The sequence below is a fragment of the Eutrigla gurnardus genome (genome assembly GCF_963514095.1).
Source record: "Eutrigla gurnardus genome assembly, chromosome: 6".
NCBI lineage: Eukaryota > Metazoa > Chordata > Actinopteri > Perciformes > Triglidae > Eutrigla > Eutrigla gurnardus.
Window position 1 is genome coordinate 30,510,180 of NC_139920.1, and position 24,107 is coordinate 30,534,286.

The 24,107-nt window shown below is 44.9% G+C and overlaps 2 protein-coding genes across 2 annotated transcripts; both read right to left on the reverse strand.

The window, feature by feature from the left end:
- Positions 1 to 444: 444 nt before the first annotated feature.
- On the reverse strand, positions 445 to 7,313 carry LOC311015374 (E3 ubiquitin-protein ligase RNF126-like). The gene is made up of 9 exons (XM_084012550.1): positions 7,210 to 7,313; positions 5,189 to 5,247; positions 4,513 to 4,573; positions 3,805 to 4,040; positions 3,019 to 3,087; positions 2,844 to 2,913; positions 2,601 to 2,694; positions 1,831 to 1,946; positions 445 to 1,560 (listed from the first exon to the last, which is right to left on the reverse strand). The coding sequence occupies exons 1-9, from the start codon at positions 7,282 to 7,284 to the stop codon at positions 1,381 to 1,383; spliced, it is 960 nt and encodes a 319-aa protein (XP_083868676.1). The 5' UTR covers positions 7,285 to 7,313; the 3' UTR covers positions 445 to 1,380.
- Positions 7,314 to 14,947: 7,634 nt separating this feature from the next.
- On the reverse strand, positions 14,948 to 19,349 carry fstl3 (follistatin-like 3 (secreted glycoprotein)). Its single transcript, XM_084012291.1, has 5 exons — positions 18,943 to 19,349; positions 18,389 to 18,574; positions 16,647 to 16,862; positions 16,333 to 16,560; positions 14,948 to 16,229 (listed from the first exon to the last, which is right to left on the reverse strand). The coding sequence occupies exons 1-5, from the start codon at positions 19,010 to 19,012 to the stop codon at positions 16,177 to 16,179; spliced, it is 753 nt and encodes a 250-aa protein (XP_083868417.1). The 5' UTR covers positions 19,013 to 19,349; the 3' UTR covers positions 14,948 to 16,176.
- Between the last annotated feature and the right edge of the window lie 4,758 nt (positions 19,350 to 24,107).

Sequence of the window (24,107 nt, forward strand, 5' to 3'; positions counted from 1 at the left end):
GGCTTTAATGTGAAAGTACAAAACAATCTCCAAACTGCATTATGCATTGAAATCGGCTCCAGCGGTGCTCGCTAATGACGTAATTGTCGTCTGGTTGGTGCTGGGTTGTGAGAAGTCTGCAAGCTGTCATTAAAAGGGGCAAATCATTTATACTGCCGAACAAAAACCAGCAAAACTCAGAATTTGTTTGTTTGCCAAAATATTGCAAATATTTTCCTTTATTTGGTATGAAGACAAACCTATTTCTTTTTTCAATGAGATCTTGTTTGCTGCACAAACGACTGAATTTTCTGCTTTTTTTTTTTTTTTAACTGCACTCCCATCTACTGTTTAACCACAGCACCACACATTAGGTGCACCACCGACATCTTCAAGTCAATTTTATGAGTATTGTTCCTCAAAAAAAAAAGAAAAAAAAATACCCACACACACGCGCACACCAAGAACGCTTACATTAATTTTGAGTGGTAGCACCCAAAACAGCTTTATTATCAATAATTTTTTTTCTTTTTTTTTGTGTGGACATGATCATACTGCAAATCAATAGTTTTTCAACTGGCAACTTTAAAAAATATTTAATTTAACGTCAAGTTAAAATGCAAAAGTGCACTGAAATGTTCTTGAGTATTTTAGGCTTGCTGATAAAGTAACAATCTTTATGTGTGTGATTTAGTAGCGAGTATCCACATCATCATTCAAAAAACGGCACAAAATTACTGCAAAATGACGTATCGTTTCAAGTGCAAACAATGGTACCTGTGTGGTGTCAGGTAATCTGTAAGTGAATCATTTTAGAAACTATTGGAATTATGTCAAATGTAGCATCATTCTAAACCATGAAGAAACTCAAGTGCACACTTGTAACAGTGCACTACAGTGCACTTTGGGTCATTTCATCTGTCAGATATGAATAATACTTATAAAAACAGGAATAACTGTACATTTCTTTTTGATTCACTGGCAAAAGTGGGTCATTTTAAATCCTACAGCCTGGAGATTAAAAAAGAACATCGACTGTCTTGTTGTCCCAAGTCTTCTACCTTTGGATTCATTTGTTTTCTCTTCCTGTAAGAGGTGATTCAGGCAGATCAAGCCTCTTGAAGTTTCCATGCTACTCCACATCCTCCCAGACAGAAGCTGCCCTCAAGCCCTCCGCCCTTCCTTTGTTCAGATCCCTGATGAAGGTGGGAGCAACAGGACGGGCAGAAATACATGGACCTCACGTATCACTTACCCCTGAATCAGGCCTGAGTGCTGCTGGCGAGATGCACTCAGGTCTCTTCCCCCACGGCAGGGAGAGACTGGAGGTCACCGCTCTGAAGTACGGCAGCAGCCGAGGAGCTATTAACAGCTCGTAGGGCGAGAAGGACAAACGCTTCTCTATGAGTTATCGGTGGAGTTCTCGTTGCTGGTCGAACTGGAGGACTGAGGGGTGGAGGAAGAGGAGGAGGCCGAGGAGGAGGAAGAGGAGGAGGTAAAGTTCATCCCTGATAGTTCTGGAGGGTTCGTTGCTGTGTTCTGTCCACTCAGGCTTTTCCTGCACACTGGACACGTGTCATGCTGGAGAAAAAGGGTCGTAAAATTAAGCTCTTTGAGAAAAGTGTATTTTTCAACTGCACCCTATTTTTCAATGCTTTTGTATCTGAATGACGAATGGATGACGCATTTTAAAAATGGTTGTCCGCATTAGTCAACTAGATACAAAAACATGAGGAAAAGGTGTCCAGGTAAAAAAAAATGTAAGTGTCATTGCTGGTGCTTCCCCATTAGTTTCAGATAGCATGGTGAATATTTAAGGGGGCAGAGCATTATATAGGTGATGTTTAATACCTGTTCCAGCCAGGGGACTATGCAGTCATTGTGGAACATGTGATTGCACGGGAGCTGCCTCACATTCTCTCCAACACTGTAATCTTCTTTACACACTGGACATTCCAGTCCTGAAGCTGAAAGACAGAACGTATTCAAAGTATGAATAATGTTCAATATCATCAATCAAGTGGGTTTGGATGAGAGGTTTACAAATGGCCACGTTAAACTAACAGCTATAGTAACGTAAATGAGATGGGATTCCTCAGGTGTTGTTTTGAGGAGGGCGGCTGGTTGCTATCCTACTAGTCTGAGATGCTGGTTGTGTGATGGTGATACAAAGTGGCACCATCACACAACCAGCTCCATAAAACCTGACAGGTGTTTTAATTGACTAGGATAATTATAGAACCGGCAGATAAGGATGGTACATTATGATGCAAGACATGTCTGAATATGATGAAAAGATGATGTCTAATTATGATTTCAATAAGATTTAACATTAAACTTGTGGTCAAAGTTTGTCTCCAGAACATGTTTTATATTTTAAAACAGTAAAATAGTTCCTTTGAGCTCACTTGAATTATTAACTCAATTCCTTGGGGAGAATCTTCAAATGAAAACACACTCATAATGTTAAAGGCTGAAGCCCAATGAAGCCAGCTAGTTCGGTACTTCCATTCCATTTCCACTGCAAGGTTCTAAGTTGTACCTCATATAGTCTATCTAAAATATCAGAAAAAAACAAGAACCAGTCACAAAACATTTCACATAATTCTGTTTTAACTTACCAACATGCTCCTCTGTAACTTGCACTGTAGGAAGAGTTTTTATTTTATCCCTATCAGCAGGCGGAGGTCCCGTGTTCTCAAACTGATTTAATAACTAAAGACGAGAGGGGGAAATGACAGAAAAGAGACTAAATCAAATGCATGTTTGTCTGCAATTCACTGCATAGACAACTTTAAAATTATTAATAATTAGCACAGTGATCACTTTAAACAACAAAACATTTGAAGGTGTCTGAAAAATACCTGAGTAATAATTGCATCTAGTCCATTAGCACCCCAGGCATAATCCATAGGATTTGAGTGAAGAACACCCCTTTAAGAAAATAATCAAACAACACAACATTTAGGAGACACTTATATGGATGAAAAATGATGAGAATTTGTTTTCTGGTTAAATATGAACACGAGTGACACTCACCAGGGTCCAACACCAATATTTGGCATTGCAGTGGGTGCAATTATTCCATTCACTAGTTGTTGAATGATTCTACAGAAAAACAAGAGGACACAGCTATGATAAATATATATTAAGGGAGGAATAAAAAAAGAGAAAAAAGTGTGCTATTAAAAAGTAGCACATCTTTTCCAACCTGGATTGTGGTTTCCTATGTTTTGCATCTTAGTGAGTAACAGGGACAACACACTTTAAATTGATCCAGTATCGAGAAAGTACACTACAGACAGCAGCTGCTTCACGCATGTCCACTAAAAGGGTGTGTTTTTGCCTCTGACTCTTAATAACCCATAATAATGATAAGTGTCTGGCAACATTATGGAAAGGACCCTTCAGAGAAATCAAACATTTATTCTTTACTAACACTTCTTTTTTGACATGTTTTACCAGAAGATAATGGTGAAAAGGGTGTCAAGAGTCAGAAAAAGTAGGTTGTAGGTTGACAATGTTAAAAAAGAAAGATTGTCAATGCTGTGGCTGGATTTTTAACTGAGTTTGACAACGTGGATGTAATGCTACAGTTCATAACGAGACACAAACAATCATTTTAGTGGCCGTAGATTGATGGTGAGGGGGCGCCTGTTTAGCATCTGCTGCCTTCAATGTACTCCTTCAATACTGGACATTATTTCAAATAATCATTGTCACCATTACACACAAAAAGGGTCCAGGGAAACAAACAAAAACAGACGTAATACCCCCTTTAAGGAACAAATTAAGTCTAACTCAAGTCAGTCTGTACTCCCTTACCCCTCTAGAGTAGGAACTCCCTCATGCCTCCCTGCTTGTCGCCTTGAACCGTGACGACTTCTCGGTTGCCTGGCACCGTATCGTTGCCGTGATGCCGTTTCCCGTTCTCGCCTGTTTTCCGCATCCCTGTTATCCTCTGATCCCAGTCCAGCCCCGAAGTCGAAGCGGTCGTCAAAGACACCCAGGGCAAACTGACCATAGCCCGAAGGGAATGTAAACAAGTGCTGGTCTGCATTCTGGAAGATAAAATGAAAGCACACAGAAAAACTGTGTGATCTTGATGGTAGAGACTGGTGCAGCTTTGTTATTTCTCTGCATACCTACGATTTATTTTCAATACAAGACACCTGAAGAACTGAGAGCTTGCCGACTATCAGGTCAAATTTCAACCCAATGGAAGTGCGTGCTAGCATAGAGAATCTCCCTGTTTACTGAGGTAAGAGTATTATCAGTTACCCCTCAGAACTTTCATAAACTTCATATTAGGGCAAGAATGTTACTCCTCTCTGGGCAAAGTTAAAACAGTCCACCATTGAATAAGACATCACTATGGTCGGGATCTCTCACGAAAGCAGAAGTGGAAACCTTCAGGTCACACAATTTTTGCTTGATCAGCAAAAATTCCAATGGAAAGTATTTAAAGATATTCTGACAACATTATGCAACACAACAGTGTAGTGGGTCGGAGAAAAATAATAAGTTAGAAACCTCAAATGGTTGCTGGTTCTGTGGCCCGCTGGAGATTGTAGACATGGAGCCATTGTCAGCACTAAACAGGGGACAAGTGGTTGAAAAAGTTATGTCTCAACTCAGTGATACTACAGGAAATTCATTTTCTCCACCATGCCTCATAGTTTCCATCCTTCACAATCATGACGTAAAGTTGTTTTGCTGTTTTCTCCCTTTTTCCTTGCCATCATCTTCTGATTTTGCATGATGTGGCTGTCATAATCCCACATTTAACTACTTTGTAATATCACAGCGGTTGGAGAAAAAAGGATAGTAGACAGTTGGAGTTGAGAGACGACGTGTACGACGAGACAGTTTCTCAAGTATCCAGTTTACAAGCTCATTTAAACAAAAAGTGAAATAATCGTCCACCGATGAAACCAGAACGCTTCTGATGCCAAAATGTTAAAATAGAGATTAGTGCACACATACAAGGAAGCTGACTCGGGTGTATGTTGGTGACTTCCTGTTAGGAAGGAGGGCCAAACATATTAAGAACCAGACATTTAGAAAAAAAATATCCTTAACCAAGAACATTTGAATTCCATTATCTATAATGAATGGTGGCAGCTGACTCACAATAGTAACAGTACAACAGTCATAAAAATGCTGCCGTGATGAGGAAAACTGTATTAAATATACAATTTATACACACCTTCTTTCCTCCAGTAGTTCCTCAATGAACCCTGAATCACATCTTGGACATGTGTACTCCTGTAAAAACACAAAAGGTAGTAAAACCAGGGAATTAAACAACTCAACATAACAAGCTCAACTAACTGCAACAGTTGCATCACTTCTCATTAAAAACAGTAAATAAAAAAAAATGTAATTCCATGAAAATTACAGATCCAGCCCATTAGTGTGCTGGTGTGTGGCAAGTTTAAACTGCAATGAGATATGTTAAACACAACTCAACTGACAGCACAGCTGGACAGAGAGATAAAGGAGAGAGAAGATGCTATCCTGCTGCACGGTGGTGTCTCACAGCTAGGGGGTCTCACAGCAAGGGGGTCTTACAGCTAGGGGGTCTCACAGCTAGGGGGTCTCACAGCTAGGGGGTCCCGGGTTCGATTCACGGTTCGGGTTCCTTCTGTGTGGAGTTTGCATGTTCTCCCTGTGTTAGCGTGGGTTCTCTCCGGGTTCTCCAGCTTCCTCCCACAGTCCAAAGACCTGTCTGTCTCTACATGTCTCCCTGTGATAGACTGGTTACCTGTCCAGGTGAACCCTGCCTTCGCCCAATGACAGCTGGGATCAGCTCCAGCCCCCCCGCCACCCTGAATTCAGGATAAGCTGTAGACAATGGATGGAGGCTGGCTATCCTTCTCATATATGACTTAAACTAGGTCTACCCTCTAGAAGCGAAACAAAAAAGGCCTTTTTAAGTGTGTGGAGGTCTTACAAAAGACCTTAAAGCTAGCTGCGACAAAATGTCCCATTCAATAGCAAATCAACACCACATTTCTTCCTCTAAACACTGCAGATGATCCTCACCGGGAACACCGAAAAGCTGACTAAGACTTGAAGATACCTTCCAGTGTGTGAAATGAAGTTTGTTTAAACATTTCTACTGGACACTTTTTGTCTCTGTCATTTCTGAAATCAAAGTTGAATGCTTTAAAAAATGTTAATGTGGAATATATCATGCAACTTTAACGTCTGCCTCAATTTTTAGCTGCCGCCACCAACTTCAACACTGTATGTGGCAGGTGGCCGGTGCTAATTTAACTCCCAGTCTTCCCACCGTCTATTGGGACAATGTTGAAAATGATCAGCTGTGACTATTTGATAAGTGAACTCTGTAACCCCAGCAGCTGAACGCTGAAGCCAGCTGAGAAGACCGACTGGGTCTTCAAGACATCTAGGAATAGACATCTTTAGGAAAAGCCTCCAAGTGTTGGAAACCACAGCATCAAGCCCAACTCGCACACATAAACCTTGTTCCTATACATCCTTTTTCCTTACTATGTAAGTGTGGATGTAGAGGTGGTGTTATTAAACCTTGATCCCGAGGAGAAAACAATGCATCGATCACGTGTATTTCCCATGGTTGAAATGACAAACTGACCAGCGACCTGCAGAACCCCTGGCTGATGGTGTTACATTGTGGAGGCACATTTACAGCTGTGGGAGATCATTCTAGCCGCCGGCAGACACACTTGTGTGCTTTAGTGAAAAGAAGAAAAAGGACGCAGTGGCATCGTTGTTGCTGGATCATTCACACGAGGGATGAACAAACCTGTTACACACAGTCAAACGCGTGTCAACGTCTCACCCAAAATACCCAAAGTCGTTAATTAAACGAGATCAGGATTGCTAACAGGATAGCTAACGTTAACACAGAACTCACCTCGTAAACCCAACGATAATCAATAAATTACTGTCCAACGTTGTTGTAAATGTAGTATGACAACGTAGCAGTGCTCCCTGTGTAATAACTACGCACTTTTGTGTTTCGTACGCCGATGGATCCGCGACAGAGAAGGCAGGCTAGCATGCTAACGCTGGGTAGCGCTAGCGAGATAAACGGGAGCTCGCAGCAGCGAGCTAACAGCGTTAGCATGCTAGCAGCCGGCCCCGCAGCCACAGCGATGTACGTGGAAGTAACAACGACACTGCCGCGGGTTCTACCCGTATTACAGTCTCCATATCTGCGGTCTCGGAACCAGTACTCACGGGAAGCCGGGGACTGATCTCAGCGGAGCATCTGTGACAGAAGAACCGGCTAGGCCATGGAGGAGCTTCCGCCATCTTTAACCACCAAACAGGTAGAGGAGAGGAAGGACTACGGAGCACCGCAAAGGTCAAGAACCTCCTAGAAAACACGACGACCACGTGACCTGAAAATACGCACCACTGCATCATAGCAGATAAAGAACATGTCAAATTAAAAATGGGGTAAAATTGGATAGATCATTAATTATATATTATAGATTTACACTCAACATAAAAAAACGATGTAATTATTGACTGTTTTGGAATAGGTGTAAACACAATTAATTGGAAATCAGCTTATTTTTCTGTTAGGGGTCTAATTGTTAATTATGCATTTGACAAAGACTAACAATGATCTGCGTTATAGAATATTGCCACATGGTGGTGCTTTTGTGTATCAGTTGTGGAAGGCTGTTTCCTATCGCAGCCAGGGACTCAGGATACATACACTCCTGGCGAATTTCCTCTGGAATCCATGAGAGCTTTGGTTATTATTTCATAATGGGGGAAAACCAGGTTGAGGTGTCCTGAATTCGAGGCCCCCCCCCCTACCACATCTGTGTCACGTATCACCACACTGTCTCCGCTGAGCTCACGTCTCATCCCCTGCAGGTTCAGGCCCCCCCAGCTCTCCCCGATCACATATAAAACACTGTGTTTTTTACACCCTGGCACCGCACTGGATTTATATTGACACACTTTATTTTTCCATTGGATTCCGATCAACCAGCCCCAACAGACACAAGTGTCTAAAAGTAGCATCTGTTTTTGAGCAACGCACCTTGCCTGAGATGGATTTGTGTGTTTTCCTTGAGTATTTGACAGTAGTTGTTGGAACCATTTTGTCAAGTGTCAAATCCAAGAGGTAAAATAGTTAATAAAGAGGCCCCCTCGCATGGGAAAGTCGTTCTCTTGTTTTACCTGAACACAGCCAAGTTCTTGCTGGCGGCTATCTATCGGCCCTGAGATAGCAGTGAAGGTCTCAGATCACTTAGTTACACAATAACTGGAGGAGGACATGATTGATTTTATTTTTGTTTTGGGATCTTGGGTTTTTTTAGGTTGTAAATTAAACTTTGCTGACATTTTTTTCTCTCTCCCAGGTATCCTCAATGTGATTACCACAACTTCAGATTGATGACTATAAACATGTCACACAAGTCTGGAGTATCTCTGGTGCTTGGCAACACATGTTGAGTAGGAGTTCCCATCCGACCGCCCGTCGGCCAATCACATCTCTCAGACCATCTGGGCTGATTTTTATTTACGAACGTCGACTTTTTGTGCTCTTGAGAAGAACAGCCCTGGATGCCACCAGCTCCTAATGCCGTTCATTATCATGCAGGAAAAAAATCCCTTTTTCTGTCACATGTTCTCATGGAGCGATGGTGAAAAGACTGCAAACGTTCAGTGACCCAATGGTTTAATTTTCCCAGCGTGGCATGCATAGCATAGATGCAATTGGTTGTAATAAGATTGGACGTTTCCTCACAGCAAAGCTCACAGTGAAACCTAGTTAGGTCCTGATGTCCTCTCTAGGCCCGGCATTGTGTCTGATCTGGCCATGTGGGAGCGGCAAAGACGCGACTGTCCCATGGGCTGAGATTAGAGAGGGTCTGATAGCACGGAGGTTTGCTATGTCTGCCTGGCTGAGGTAAGCTATTGTCTCTCTCTGCGACCAGTGCGTCACCGCCGTCCCAGCCGACTGCTCATTGTAGCAATGCATTCTGGGACTGAGTGACTTTGGGTCAGAGACAGGTCGGTGAGCAGCAGAATACAACTCTACCAGACAGTTTAAGGCCACTACTCATCTGCATTCAGAGTACCGCTTATATTATTTACCGGTATTTTATTATAAATACTCATAATATGAAGTAAACTTTAGATATTTTCTTGCCGTGAAATGGATTCAAACATGCTGTAAAGCACTGCAAGGGGTGGAAGTATTTCTTCCTGCCGCTGTAATTCAGCAGCTTTTCGACACATGCCTCCATGTCACACTTTGTTCACACTTTTCATTTCGATCTCACTCAAAAGGCAATAAAGTGTTGCAGCCGAGCAGCAGACAGATATGCTGCAAGGGACACGCTGCTTCATCACTCCAGAGTTTAACCAGACACTCCAGCCGGGATCGCCCCACACAGTCCCTCCGGGACACAGTACACACTCACAGACACACACAGTAACACACACTCACACACACACACACAGTCACAGAGACACACAGTAACACACACACACACACACACACACACACACACACACACACACACACACACACACACAGTCACAGAGACACACAGTAACAAACACACACACACGGTCTCACACACACACACACACACACACAAACACACACACAGTAACACACACACAGTAACACACACACACACAGTAACACACACACACAGAGTCACAGAGACACAAACACACACACGCACACACACAAACACAAACACACACAGTCACACACACACACACACACACTCACACACTCACACACACACACACTCACACACACACACACACACTCACACACTCACACACACACACTCACACACACACACACACACAGTAACACACACACACACACACACACAGTCACACACACACACAAGCACACACACAGACACATACACACAGAGTCACAGAGACACAAACACACACACAGTAACACACACACACACACAGAGTCACAGACACACAAACACACACACATTCAGACACACACACACACACACACACACACACACACACTCAGCAATAACAGCCGCCTGCTGGAACTTCCTGGGCCTCTTAATCATGCGTCAGTAGTTTTTGGTCCCACCCATGGAAGACTCGCTCCCTCCAGACACACTGTCTGAGGCCATGTGTCACAAGAGCTGTGCATCAGATACACACACACACACACACACACACACACTGTAAGATCTCTGGTTCAAACAGCTACAAGGCTGCAGGTCAACATTAGTGAGGGACGAAGCTGCCTTTGAGAAAATAAACCCAACATGTCCACAACATGAACATGCACATGTTTGAATCACCGCAGGGATGCCGCCGTGTTTTTCTGCTCCGCTTGTGTTCGAGAACAAAATCCTGCGGAACTACATCGGCACTTAAGTGTTTGGGATTACATCACGGGGCAGCTAACAAAATATAGATGCTGCTCGGGGAACACATGTGTACAATTAGGAACTCAGGTCCGACCTCCTTTGTTGTAGCGGAGTGTTTGTGGTTTCTCGCTGCAGATGCTTCGGCAGAGTTTTATTGACCATTTGTTCATAAGATTGTATCAGTTCTAACTCTTTGCAGTGGACTCAGTTCACTATACTGTTGTTTTAAGGTGAGACACCCCAGGTAAAAACATTATCTTTTCATGCACTCAGTTTTGTGAGTTTGGGATATTTTGCTTCCGTAACGTGTCAGACATTAGTGGAAAGAAAACACCCAAAATACATGTTTAGGTGTTCATTTTACTGTGTTTCTCCTAAATTCACCAAAAGTTAGCATTAGATGATGCCTCATTTGCATTTTTGTACATACACTGCTCACCTATAGTCACCTGGTGTGTCTCCTCTAGTTGAAATACTTCCTATACACCAAATAGCTTGCTAGCCATGTCTATCTGTGTTTACTTGTAAAACAGCCCAAGTCTTGCGTATGTTATTGTGAGTAAAGTCTTACTAACCAACAATCAGTTGCAAAACAGAATGACGTGATGCAGTATATAATAAGCAACACCTACACGGCAACACCAACCGCAAACCTCCACGAGAGACGAGAAAAAAACCCAATAAAAAGAACAAAGCCTTCAACATTTCCATGAGAAAATACCCAGCAGGTGTCAAAAAAAGATCATTAAAAAGGTGTGCGTATGAGAATTAGAAGTAGAACGCATAGAATATTCTCTCGTGGAGTGTCTGGAGTCTTGTTTTGGCTTGTATTCTGGGTATGTGTGTGTGTTTGTGTGTGTGTGTGTGTATGTGTAAAGGTACTTGAGTGGTTGATTGATGTGATTTATATTATCAGACAAAGAAGCTTAAATATCCAACGGCTAGCATGTTAAAGTCCCTCGTGGTCAACAAGTTTGAAAACAAAGAAGGAAGCATGAGTTACCCAACGTCCAAACTAAACAAAAACAATCCTCAAATCCAAAAAACACATCACCACAATTCAGGAAAAATACAAAATAACTCCAACAACAAACCAGAAAAACCGCTCAAATAAAACATGACTTGATTTTATTTAAATATTTGCCTTTTCTGCAACTTCTTAATTCTTCTCTACAACATCTCAGAGGCAAATATTCGTGCCGGTCCTGACCATTGAAAACTAAAGAAATCTGTTTGGAATCGGCTCAAGGATGAAGTGTTTCTTCACAGGTTATATTTCTTTAACTAATCAACTAACCTCTTTGATTAGCTGAGCTCATGAAAAGCTAATTTTCTCTTAGAGATATGTGGTTCTCAGGACACCGCTGATACCGACGGTATGATGATCTCACAGAATATGATATGTCGTGGAGTATTGGTGGTTTTACTACTTTGAATCAGAAAGGAGTTTATTGTCCCTTCTTTAGTAAAAAAAACAAACTGAAACTGTTTGAACGATGTGGAGCTCTGTGGACGGAGGGAATAGATACCATATGGGCCTCCTGAGGTCATTTGTGGTCCACAGTCTCACTTCAACAAGCAGAGGATCTCCTGACAGATAATTGAATAAGCTGCTTCCTTGTTGCTGTTCGGCTGGTGGTAATGAGCAGCCAAGATCGAGTCAAATCTGCAATCAAGGCAACTTTCCCACTCTCACCTTTGCTGAGTTTGCATGGCGTAGGCATGGCGGCAATTTGACCAACTTTCCATGATAACCAACCAACTTTCCATGATAAACAACAGGCAGGGATCTGGGCCAGGGCTTATAAAAAACAGTATTTCTGTCTTGTTTCTGTACGAGAGCCACCTGAAAAAAAGCAGATGTGAAGTTATGGTCCTAGTAATTTTCCAAGCCTCAAATTGCACAATTTGAGTCAATTTGAGTCAAGTTAGGGAGCTAAGTGCAGCGCAATTATCACACTTCATTGACGTTGTTCACTTATGTGGCTCGATATTTCAACATGAACTCAAACCAGAGTTAATTCAATCACCTTGTCAGTGCCAAGACGGGGGGGGGGGGGGTAACAACCTCAGACTTGATTTGTCTCAGGCACATGTGTTCCCGAAATCCCCAGGAGTCTCACAGTACCTACATGTTTATTCAACGCCACAACAAAGTCAATTCATCGCACGTGATGATGAAATCCATATTTGATATTTACATTCTACTTTTCTTGAAAAGCCTCATACTCCCCCCCCCCCCCCAGTCCATTTCCCATCTGTCGGTGCGTATGTGCCAGACCACACACGGAGCCAGATGAGAAGTCGCCCCAGAGGTCACGACGAGGAAGTGAGACAATTCACCAACAATAATTGGGGACAATTAGTGTTTGCACAATTTCCTAACTGCTGATTTGTCGTCGGTGACCCGATCGAGACCAAATCGCTGACATTCGTTCCTTTTTTCCTGAAGTATTATAGTTGAGTTTTAACAGCCGTATCCTTTGCCTGACATACCTTTTTTCATCTCGGGCACTAAAAGCATAAACTTGCTGATTTCCATTGATCTATAACTCTATAATAAGATATAGAAGGTGTATCACTTTTGAACACTTCTATAAGATAACGTCATTGACGTTAAATGGGCGTTTCTTTGTGCTGACAGTTTGGCTGATTGCTAGTCTTTCATGCGCTATAAAATATACATGAACAGATTTTTTGTGAGATCATTTTTTAAATAAAAAAAGTTAAGAACATTTCCGAGAAATCCATAGAACGTCATCATGCAGCGGTATGAACGAGAAGTGTGGGCTGTAATCATCAAGTGTCAGAAAGTGAAATTTCATGCACATGTGGAAAAGTGATGGATCTGATATCGATTAGTTTCAGCTGCGGCGGACCGAGCTGTTTACGATCCGGTGGCCGGTCCAGACGCTGGGTGGTCCTCCGGGCTCACAAACATCAAGTCACATCGCTGGCTGCTAACTTACTGGAAGCGGTGCGGCGGACTGGCCCGGAAATGATCAACATGTGGACGTCGTTGAGAAAGACGCGCTGACATGTCAGAGATGATTACGCGCCGCTGAAATGCGCGCGTGGGCGTCACGTTGTGTGTTTGCAGGGATATAAACATGGTCAGTTTATATGATGTCATGGTTGTGTGTGTGTGTGTGTGTGTGTGTGTGTGTGTGACTGCTCATAACAGGTGAGACGCACTCATAATCGCACGCGCGCGCACACGCACAGACACGCGCGAAGCCAGTGGAAGTGAGGCTGATCCCTCATTGGCTGCACCGCAAACCAGAAACATGCAGAATCAAATAACAAAGTGGCGCAGAGGATCCCGCGGTGCACGCCGGGTGTAATTAGGACAGTCGGTAGGTTTTGCTCGGCGATGACGTCATTACCGCCACCGGTGTGACACATGGCGGAGGTGTATCACACGGTCATGATGAAAGAAGGCACGCTCGTGTTTTCCCGGAAGACCATTTCAACATTTAGTTTGATTTAAGTGGGTGTTCACTATAAAATTCCTGTGGGTTTATTTGTTAAATGATGGCGAGGAACACGGGTTTGGTGAGTTTTATGTGGACCAAAGAAGCATTTATAGATATAGCTCTCATAAAGGTATGGGAATACGTGGCTTATGTTTTCCCACATACATATTTCTAATAATGAGGTGTAGATTAGGGCAGTTAAACGTGCAGTTATATGGATTAACCCATAGAGGCAAATAGAGGCCCCTAATTGGACGGGAGCTGTCCTCTGCCCAGACATGTCCAGCGGGCCACATGAGGTCTCGTCTGCATGCCTGGTGAATAAATGTGACTTCATGTTAATGGTTGGCTTTTCGGATCAGTCATGCGTGTTTAATCTCAACACAGAAAACATTTTCGAGACACATTCTCTGAACAAATAAGCCAATTTGTGTGTTTGGGCAGAGCCTCTCAGTGGCATTGTTATTTGCCCCGTTCGAACTAACAAAACATTAATTCCATTCCCAGTGTAATAAAAGGCTCGTTGGACAGGAGTATAAACATCTCGCTAAAGTCGAACCAGATGCTGCTGCGAATGCCGAGCGCAGGATTCAGAGGAGAACAAAACAAGGGAGGTGCTTTAAACAGGGAAGTGAGTCAGTACCCATAGGCCTCGGCGCTCCGACGCACTCATTCCTCAGTTCCTTTGCCCTCCATCGCCCCGACCCACCCACCTCAGCCCCCGGGGGCAGGGGGGTATCCCTGAGGAGACGGGGGCGGAAGAAAAGCCTGGATTTGATTCTCTGCCGCCTCTCACATGGAGGCCTCCTCAGCCACCGCACGCACAGAAGAGGCGGTCTAACCACCGCACGCACAAAGCCGAGTGGCTGGCTGGCTGCTGGAGCCGGACCCCCCACCACCACCCCACCACCACCACCCCACCCCCACCCAAACGTCAGCACGAGAGGAGAGCTGCCCAGTTCTCATTTGGCCAAAACCGGCCGTGATCAAGTTTAGAAAAATCCACACTTGCAGAATATAACGCGTCTTGTTATTAGAATACAATACGAGACAGTTTGTGGAGGTGAATTGAGACGGAAGGAGGTTGAATAAAAGAAAGAGAGACATGTGTGACATATTAAACTTTATGTTTTTTTTAAATGGCAGTACAAAAATACAAAAATATGTTGATGCATTTGTCATTCAAATTTCACAGTAGGTACACAGGTAGGTGCACATGAGACTGTTATTTACAGGAGAGTCATTTCTATAATGAAAGTATTATATTGAGACATCTGCTTTGAGTTCATTGGATCCCTGTTTACCAGGAGACTGACTCATCTCTGGCACTATAATTAGGGACGTTCAATTTGCCCGGATTGAAGTCGAGTCTCAGACAGATTTAATTTTCCTTTTCGATCCGACGACGCTGATTACATTAGTCTGCTGGGCAAGTTCTCTAAAAGATTCCAATCCAATCAAAGCAGCAACAACAGCAACACTATGAACACAACCTACAAAGATGCATTAAAGCGAAACAAAGCCGAGCTCTCAGCAGAGGAGGTATTGCAGACTTGTCTGTCTGAGACTAACACAACCAAACGTTCAGCTTAGTGGAGTGTTTGGATCAGGATCCAGAGTCGATGTGTGTGTGGGGGTTTGTTTAGGCTGAGCCCGTCCTCACCTCCAGACAAAAGCCTAAGTACATAGAGGACTGTAGCCGTCCTTGTTCTTGTTTGTGGTGAAGTGAAACCACGCTGGGCAGACTCAAAAGCCTTTCCAAACATACTTGCGATGCTTTCCATCAGCTTGTGGGTGAAAACGGTTTAGTTTGTGGGGAATGTTAAAAACTGCAAAAAAGAAGAAGAGAAGCCAATGCCAGTTGCCACTATTGTACATATACACAATAAACAAAACACAATAAATACATTTATGCATCAGCTTTCCCCAAGGATATATGGATTTGTTACTAGGATAAAACATAAATAGAGTTTGATACCTTCTCCAATAAATAGTAGTGGTATTATATTTACAATATGCACACATCTCCCTAAAGAGCCGATGAGATATTTCTACCTCCAGACGGCGTGGTTCATCTGTTTCCCAAAACTTACACCAGATTAACGCAAATCGCTCTCAGGGTTTTGGAGCTCTTTTTTTGTTTGTTGTTGAGGCAGTTACACTTTTTATGTGTTCCAACAGAGGTCTTCAAACGGATCGTCATTCTGTGTACAACAAGGGGAAGGGGGGGGGGGGGGGTGATTGTCAAATCAATTCAAAAGGAGTCACCATGGGAAGCTAGTGGTGCAGCACTTGGAAATGTTGGTCGATCCGACTTGTGTCTCGCTAAGTTTGTCCTTTCAGACAGCGTTTTCCTCGCTGCCTTCGAAATCCTGATGCTTCCTTGGAGGATCTGCACAAAAACAAAATTTTGAGTCAAGATGTGCTTGCGTGGAAGCTGCAGCATCCTCACTGTTACAGAAGCAGGAGGAAAAGTGGTGTTTCTGTGGCCTTACTGTTGCAGTGGCCGTAGTGGCGGACTCCTATGGAGCGGCCGAGGAAGCAGGTGGCCCGGCGGAGGTGGCAGGCGCTCGGGTAGGTGATGTTGTCGTTGCCACAGATGGGCTGCTCGGACGGCATGGGGATGGGGCACGGCGTGGTGCGGCACATGACGCAGTGAGCGCTGTTGGTCTGGTCGGTCACGCAGGTGTGTGTACCTGGACACACCACGTTGGAGCAAGACTCTGCAGGGCGACAAGCGTGGGATGGGTTTGGTGCCAAACAGATCATCTTGGGAACTCAACCTGGAGCCGCTCAGGGCTTCACTTACTTTTGCAGTCCCCTTGGTACATGACCTCCAGGTCCGGGTGGCCCATGCAGCGGGCCATCAGCAGGGAACACTCGTCCTTGTAGGACTTCCCGTCGCTGCCGCACACGGCGTGCTTCCGGGTGACGTGAGCGCAGTCCGGGGAGCACAGGCACTGCGGCCTCCCCAGCATCATTTTGCACACCTTGCCGGGACTGCACTGGACTCCCTCGCAAGTCTCTACAAAAAGCACATGTCAGTGTTACCGCGGGAACAAGTCTGCAGACATCAGGTGATCCGCAGGGCGTTTTCACACAAAACGAGCTTGAGATCTGCCCCCCCCCCCCCCCCCCTCCCACCAGACCATAACACAATTTCCCCCTCGCACAATATTTACAATAATCACATCTCTTTATTGAGCGCTACAATAAATAGCGCTCTTTATTGAGCGCTATTGGGTGTCTCGCCGCTGGAATGTGGGCCGGCGTGTTTTCACAGCAGATCTATGTGTACGGCTGCAGAGGCCGGGCTAAGCTCCTGCAGAGGGACGGAGGGGCTCCGAGCTGGAGTTCAAATAGCTGTCAGAGACGTTTACGGGCCGAGGAATGAGGAAGCCCCCAGGCTCCTCTGACACCTCGTAATGTCAGAGCACAAGGGGGGATTGGAATCCTGCTCAACATTAGACAATGCACACAGGTTTCACACAGCTCAGAGGATTCACTCACATTTCTTATGTCCTGTCTCTTCCAGCACTTCAATATCCTGCTTTATTCCAGAGCTGGTGTTGTTTTTGGTCTAACTTTTTGGTCAGTTTCCATCTTTCAATCTCTCTCTCTCTCCATCTCCTCCCAATGAAAGAACCATCTGTAAACAAACTGCAGTCGTGCGACCATGTTTCGGCTTCTCGCTGCGAGCTGATGAGCCAGCACTAAACCTTCGCCGACGTTTTTCTTTCCCCACGCAGGACTCCAAATGATCCAGATAGTGCAGCACATTGTGAGTGCCAGACATCTGGGCATGTGGCAGGCATATACTCCAGGCCTGCAGGAATGCATTTTCCTATTTTGCTCATGGAAGTAAACAGGCCTCCTGTTTTTATTAACCAGCTTTAGAAACCTTGAACACATAAAGGAGAGGAGGAAAGGAGGAGAGATGTTGTGGATCGACCAACTTCATTAATTTTCACTTTATGTGAGTCTGTTTTTTTTACATAGCTGCAGGAAACCTTTGACTGAACACAACCCGCCTCTCTGTTTCTTCTAAGCCGTGTAACAAGGCCAGAAAAACCCGGGAACTGTGGATGGGTGTGTTCTCCAAAAGGACCTTGATTTTTTTATGGAGATCCACGTTTGTTTTTGGCCTGCGATCGCTGCAGAGAGCAAAGTGCTGCTTACGAGACCAGAATGTATCTGCCAGTGAACCTGAGTGAACCTGGCAGAGATTCCAGGACGGGAAGCTTCCACGGGACAGCTGGGGGGAGTTACTGCAGAACGCCTCCATCCACGTCTGCACTGCCTCACTGGGAAATGGTTATTTAGCGTTTAAACGGAGGAGCACATTTTTGTCCTAAATAAAAAACACTGTCAGATCCGCCAGCACTTACCTTAAAGCCACTGACGGTAGCAGTCCCGTGTTTCCTCACAGTGTGGCTTTAAAGAAGTTAGGTTCACCCTTTAAGTTTAACTTCTGGGTCCCACGTCATGACAAAGCCATACACAAGTATTGTATGATTCCTTCTACTTTTTTTTGAAGGTTTGTGTGTTTACCTTTGCACGGTTTGCAGGAGACGATTCCCAGGAAGCCCAGCAGGCTCACTTCGTTCATGGGCAGGCTGGTGTTGGACCACGCTGTGTCCAGGCGGCCGCCGGCGCAGCACTCCTCTCTGGTCACCCCTCTCATCAGCACCATGTCGCACCGTTGGTCCTGGCTCTGCTGCAGCCAGCACATCCCAGCTGGAGACGAATACAACGCTCATTTACTCCAGCACACGAGATCGTACATCAAACATCAACACGGATATCAGATCACTCAGAGTTCTGCTCACTTAAGACTTCATAATGAAGTATTATAAGGTCTCATATATAGGAGCTGCCTGATGGAATGTTTTCACAGGTAATAACTGAGTGCATATTCTTCAATAAGTATACGTACAAGTAGATAGCTTATGTTCTGCACTGCTAAGACTGAGATAAAGTAGTCATGAGTTCTAGAAAAAGCAAAGGACCTCATCATTCTGATAACTGCAAAAAGGATTCATGTGTATAGTTTAAAAGCAGGTTTTTTCAAAATACAAAAAAAGAGGGAAAACTTATAAACTTACCGCTGGCAGGATTCGTCCCAATCTGAATCAAAGTGAGAATCACACCAAAAACAGGGATGAATACGATCATTGTGGACTCTAGTTAGCTTCTTTCTTCTCTTTCTGGTCTCCTGTAAAGCTCTCCTCTGCAGATATCGGCGAGAAGAGGTGATGTTCCTCTGGCGAAGCGAGCGGGATCACTGACTGAACTCTGGAAGGAGCTCTCCTCTCATGTGAATGAACGTGTTGTGGATGAGTGATGTCGTTCCCCCTCTGTATAAATATTTAGCCCAGATGGAATTATGCTGCTGGGATGGGCGATCCTCTCAGCCAGTAATAAGCCGGGGCAGGACACAGTTTGACTCTGACTCAATTTCCAGAGTCGGGAAATGATCCGTGCCCTCCAGCGCCAGACGCTGGCCGCTATGACCTCACACAGCATTTTCACACCATCCTCCACTCATTAAAGACTCATTAAGTGTCACTTGCTTTTATAGAAGCTGTTTTTCATGATACAACTTTTTTTCATGCAACTCATAGACTAATTGAATGAACATTTCAGCTATTTGTGAAAATCCTTTATTGCATAACCATCTCTTAATGTGACCTCAGAAGAAGGAGGTCAAGTTTTTTTATGTGTCCCGGATGTTTTGCTCCGTATCGTCTCTTTAATGCGGCACAGCTCAGAGGTATTTCACAAATCACATGCTGTTTGAGCGTCACAAAGCTGCTGACGTACGTGCGTGAAATGACGTACTTATTTCTTATCAATAAATCTTTTTGAAGCAAAGTGATCCAACACCTTAAATTGTGTTTGTTTTGAGTGTAAATGCAGTTTTATACACATATCATACTCAGGTGACGTTTGATAAGAACATCTGCTCTGTCCGTCTGCACTCGTTCACCCCGGACACGGAGAGGTTTACGCACTGAAGTAATGTGAGTCTGCCCATCTGTCTGTCTGTCACGGCTCCTTTTTTTAATAAATGTTCCCTTTTGAACGGGGGGGTGGGGGTGAATGAAGGTAGCATATGCTGTAGTATGGGAGTCCCTGAATGATGTTGCCTTCTTCAGTGAGATCCCCAGGGCCCAGGAGGAATGCTGACCTGGGAGGGGAGGGGGACGAGCAGAGAGCAGGGGATGATGGCTGTGGGTGGGCTGCCTCTTCACTCGGGTCTCTGTGGATCCCTCAGCCCCTCATATGGTTTGGATCATCGCTGCCGAGCAAATGAATACAGCATGGTGGGGGGGGGGGCTTTGGGAGCGACCTCCAATGTATGAGCTTTATTAGGGTGCGTCTCGTCCCCATCTGAGGAAACTATAAGGGCCTCTTTAAAGTGGCCCCGGGCTCCGAGGGCCAGAATGACATGAAGCCCGAGGTGAAGTGTGTGTCATTTAACATAGAGATGCATCCTCACAGGGCAGGTGTGGAGCCCAGTCTGCCATACTCTACATCCATTTGCCTGTTGAACAAAAGGCCAAAAAACGCTGCTGCCATCTACTGGAGGAAGGTTGCAGGTTTGTGAAAAGCTTCTATCGTTGTTCTAGAATAGAAACATGACATACAGGAAACAGAGACATGCAGATAAGGTCATCTGTGTGTCATGGTGTCGTTTACCCTTTTGAAAAGTGTACTCATGCACTTGCTTGGCTTTAAAGAAGTGCTTTGAACTACATTGTTCTACGTGGAGGACTACAAAAGACATGGACGTCATCTGCACTCGTTGGTTTGTGGACACTTTTGGGGGGCCGGTCTTCAGGAGAAGCCACTTGCTAGCTTAGAATTTATTTTTCATGTTCTATGAATTCATACTTCATACTCTGCTGTGGAGGTGCAGCTGCCATTACCCAAAACGTCCAGACGGGGGCGCCCCTTGCCTGCCTCTCAATGTACCTTGTGCTTTCTTCAGCCAGTGTTTGGTCATCTCTGCAGCCATAAAACCCCATACGTCCCCACTTCATGAATCAAAAGGTGGTTAGCTGTTCATTTTTGGACATCAAAGCAGTTCTTAAATGTAATTTATGCTGAAACTATCTCTCTGATGCAGCCGCCATCTTCTGGCAGACGTGATGTCATGTGACCGCTGACATGTGGAGCCAACAAGTTGTTTCACCTGACCGGCACATTTAGTTTCTCCTGTTTGGATATTGCTTGTGTGTCTATATAAATATATATGTATATATTTCTTTCTTTCTCAATTTTCTTGAAAGACCCTCATCTACCCCCCCCCCCCCCCCTAAAGAGGCTCTCTCCTCACAGAGGATATGAAGTCTATATCTTTGCACATGAGTGTAGAAGAAAGCATCTGAAGTGTTTCTACGTCACCGGCCTATCTGAAGTGTTTCTACGTCACCGGCCTATCTGAAGTGTGTCTACGTCACCGGCCTATCTGAAGTGTGTCTACGTCACCGGCCTATCTGAAGTGTGTCTACGTCACCGGCCTATCTGAAGTGTTTCTACGTCACCGGCCTATCTGAAGTGTGTCTACGTCACCGGCCTATCTGAAGTGTGTCTACGTCACCGGCCTATCTGAAGTGTGTCTACGTCACCGGCCTATCTGAAGTGTTTCTACGTCACCGGCCTATCTGAAGTGAGTCTACGTCACCGGCCTATCTGAAGTGTTTCTACGTCACCGGCCTATCTGAAGTGTTTCTACGTCACCGGCCTATCTGAAGTGTGTCTACGTCACCGGCCTATCTGAAGTGTTTCTACGTCACCGGCCTATCTGAAGTGTGTCTACGTCACCGGCCTATCTGAAGTGTGTCTACGTCACCGGCCTATCTGAAGTGTGTCTACGTCACCGGCCTATCTGAAGTGTTTCTACGTCACCGGCCTATCTGAAGTGTTTCTACGTCACCGGCCTATCTGAAGTGTGTCTACGTCACCGGCCTATCTGAAGTGTTTCTACGTCACCGGCCTATCTGAAGTGTTTCTACTTCACCGGCCTATCTGAAGTGTGTCTACGTCACCGGCCTATCTGAAGTGTGTCTACGTCACCGGCCTATCTGAAGTGTTTCTACGTCACCGGCCTATCTGAAGTGAGTCTACGTCACCGGCCTATCTGAAGTGTTTCTACTTCACCGGCCTATCTGAAGTGTGTCTACGTCACCGGCCTATCTGAAGTGTTTCTACGTCACCGGCCTATCTGAAGTGTTTCTACTTCACCGGCCTATCTGAAGTGTGTCTACGTCACCGGCCTATCTGAAGTGTTTCTACGTCACCGGCCTATCTGAAGTGTTTCTACGTCACCGGCCTATCTGAAGTGTTTCTACTTCACCGGCCTATCTGAAGTGTGTCTACGTCACCGGCCTATCTGAAGTGTTTCTACGTCACCGGCCTATCTGAAGTGTTTCTACTTCACCGGCCTATCTGAAGTGTGTCTACGTCACCGGCCTATCTGAAGTGTTTCTACTTCACCGGCCTATCTGAAGTGTTTCTACGTCACCGGCCTATCTGAAGTGTGTCTACGTCACCGGCCTATCTGAAGTGTGTCTACGTCACCGGCCTATCTGAAGTGTGTCTACGTCACCGGCCTATCTGAAGTGAGTCTACGTCACCGGCCTATCTGAAGTGAGTCTACGTCACCAGCCTATCTGAAGTGTTTCTACGTCACCGGCCTATCTGAAGTGTGTCTACGTCACCGGCCTATCTGAAGTGAGTCTACGTCACCAGCCTATCTGAAGTGTTTCTACGTCACCGGCCTATCTGAAGTGTGTCTACGTCGCCGGCCTATCTGAAGTGTGTCTACGTCGCCGGCCTATCTGAAGTGTGTCTACGTCACCGGCCTATCTGAAGTGTGTCTACGTCACCGGCCTATCTGAAGTGTGTCTACGTCGCCGGCCTATCTGAAGTGTGTCTACGTCACCGGCCTATCTGAAGTGTTTCTACGTCACCGGCCTATCTGAAGTGTTTCTACGTCACCGGCCTATCTGAAGTGTTTCTACGTCACCGGCCTATCTGAAGTGAGTCTACGTCACCGGCCTATCTGAAGTGTTTCTACGTCACCGGCCTATCTGAAGTGTGTCTACGTCACCGGCCTATCTGAAGTGTGTCTACGTCACCGGCCTACGTCACCGGCCTATCTGAAGTGAGTCTACGTCACCGGCCTATCTGAAGTGAGTCTACGTCACCGGCCTATCTGAAGTGTTTCTACGTCACCGGCCTATTTGAAGCCTCGGCGGTGTGATTGCTCCGTCTGCTCCGGACCGGCTGAAAGCAGCTGCATCATCTCTCCACTCAATTTACTCCTAATGTGTGTTACTGATTGAACCGGCAATGAGGGTCGGAAAAGTGACAAGGCCGGATAGAATCACCCCCGCTGTCACACACACACACACACACACACACACACACACACACACACACACACACACACACACACACACACACCGACCCCCCCCCTCTTCTTCCCCACTTCCTTCCTGTGTTTAGCTTTGTGAAGTCCCTCCAGCGGTTCTTTAATGGGGAAGGTTAATGTCACTGCATGCACTGCACCCCCCCGCCACCGTTTCCGCCTCACTTCTCCCAACCAGACTGACGTGGTCGTGACTGAGGGTCTCCCTCGGTGTCATTTAGATCCATCTGCATGCTGCTCCGGATCTCCCCCCCATACACATGTTTCCATTCAACTTGAATATACTTGGATATACAAAAATACATGTCTGTGTTGTATTTGGAGGGAAAGTTAATGTGTAAGAACGCCTATTTAGTCTTTATATCAACATCAACATATCCCACATAATAAGACAAAATAATATCATCTGTGCTAAATTACTGTCATATGCGGGGATGAAAGTATCTAATTTGCCATAGTGGTATACTCATTGCAATATGCTGACGGGTACGTTTCCTGAACTGTCACATGGTGATGGAGGGGTGACGCCTGTGGGGGGGGGATACGCTGGATTCTTTTCCTGATGTAATATAGTTAGTCGTTTAAACTCAAATTATCAAGTTTGAATGCTAAAAAATCATGAGTTAAATAACTAGTATAACTAAACTTTGTGAGTTGAAGCAACATATAATCATAAGTTAAGTTAACAAGACAAAGTAAGTTGTATTTAATGCATAATTAACAAGTTCAAACAATAAATGCTGATTAATTAAGTAATTTATATGACTTGCCTTATATGAATTGAAATAAAGCTTTTATCAGAGTTGAGTTTACTCATATATTTAAGGCAGC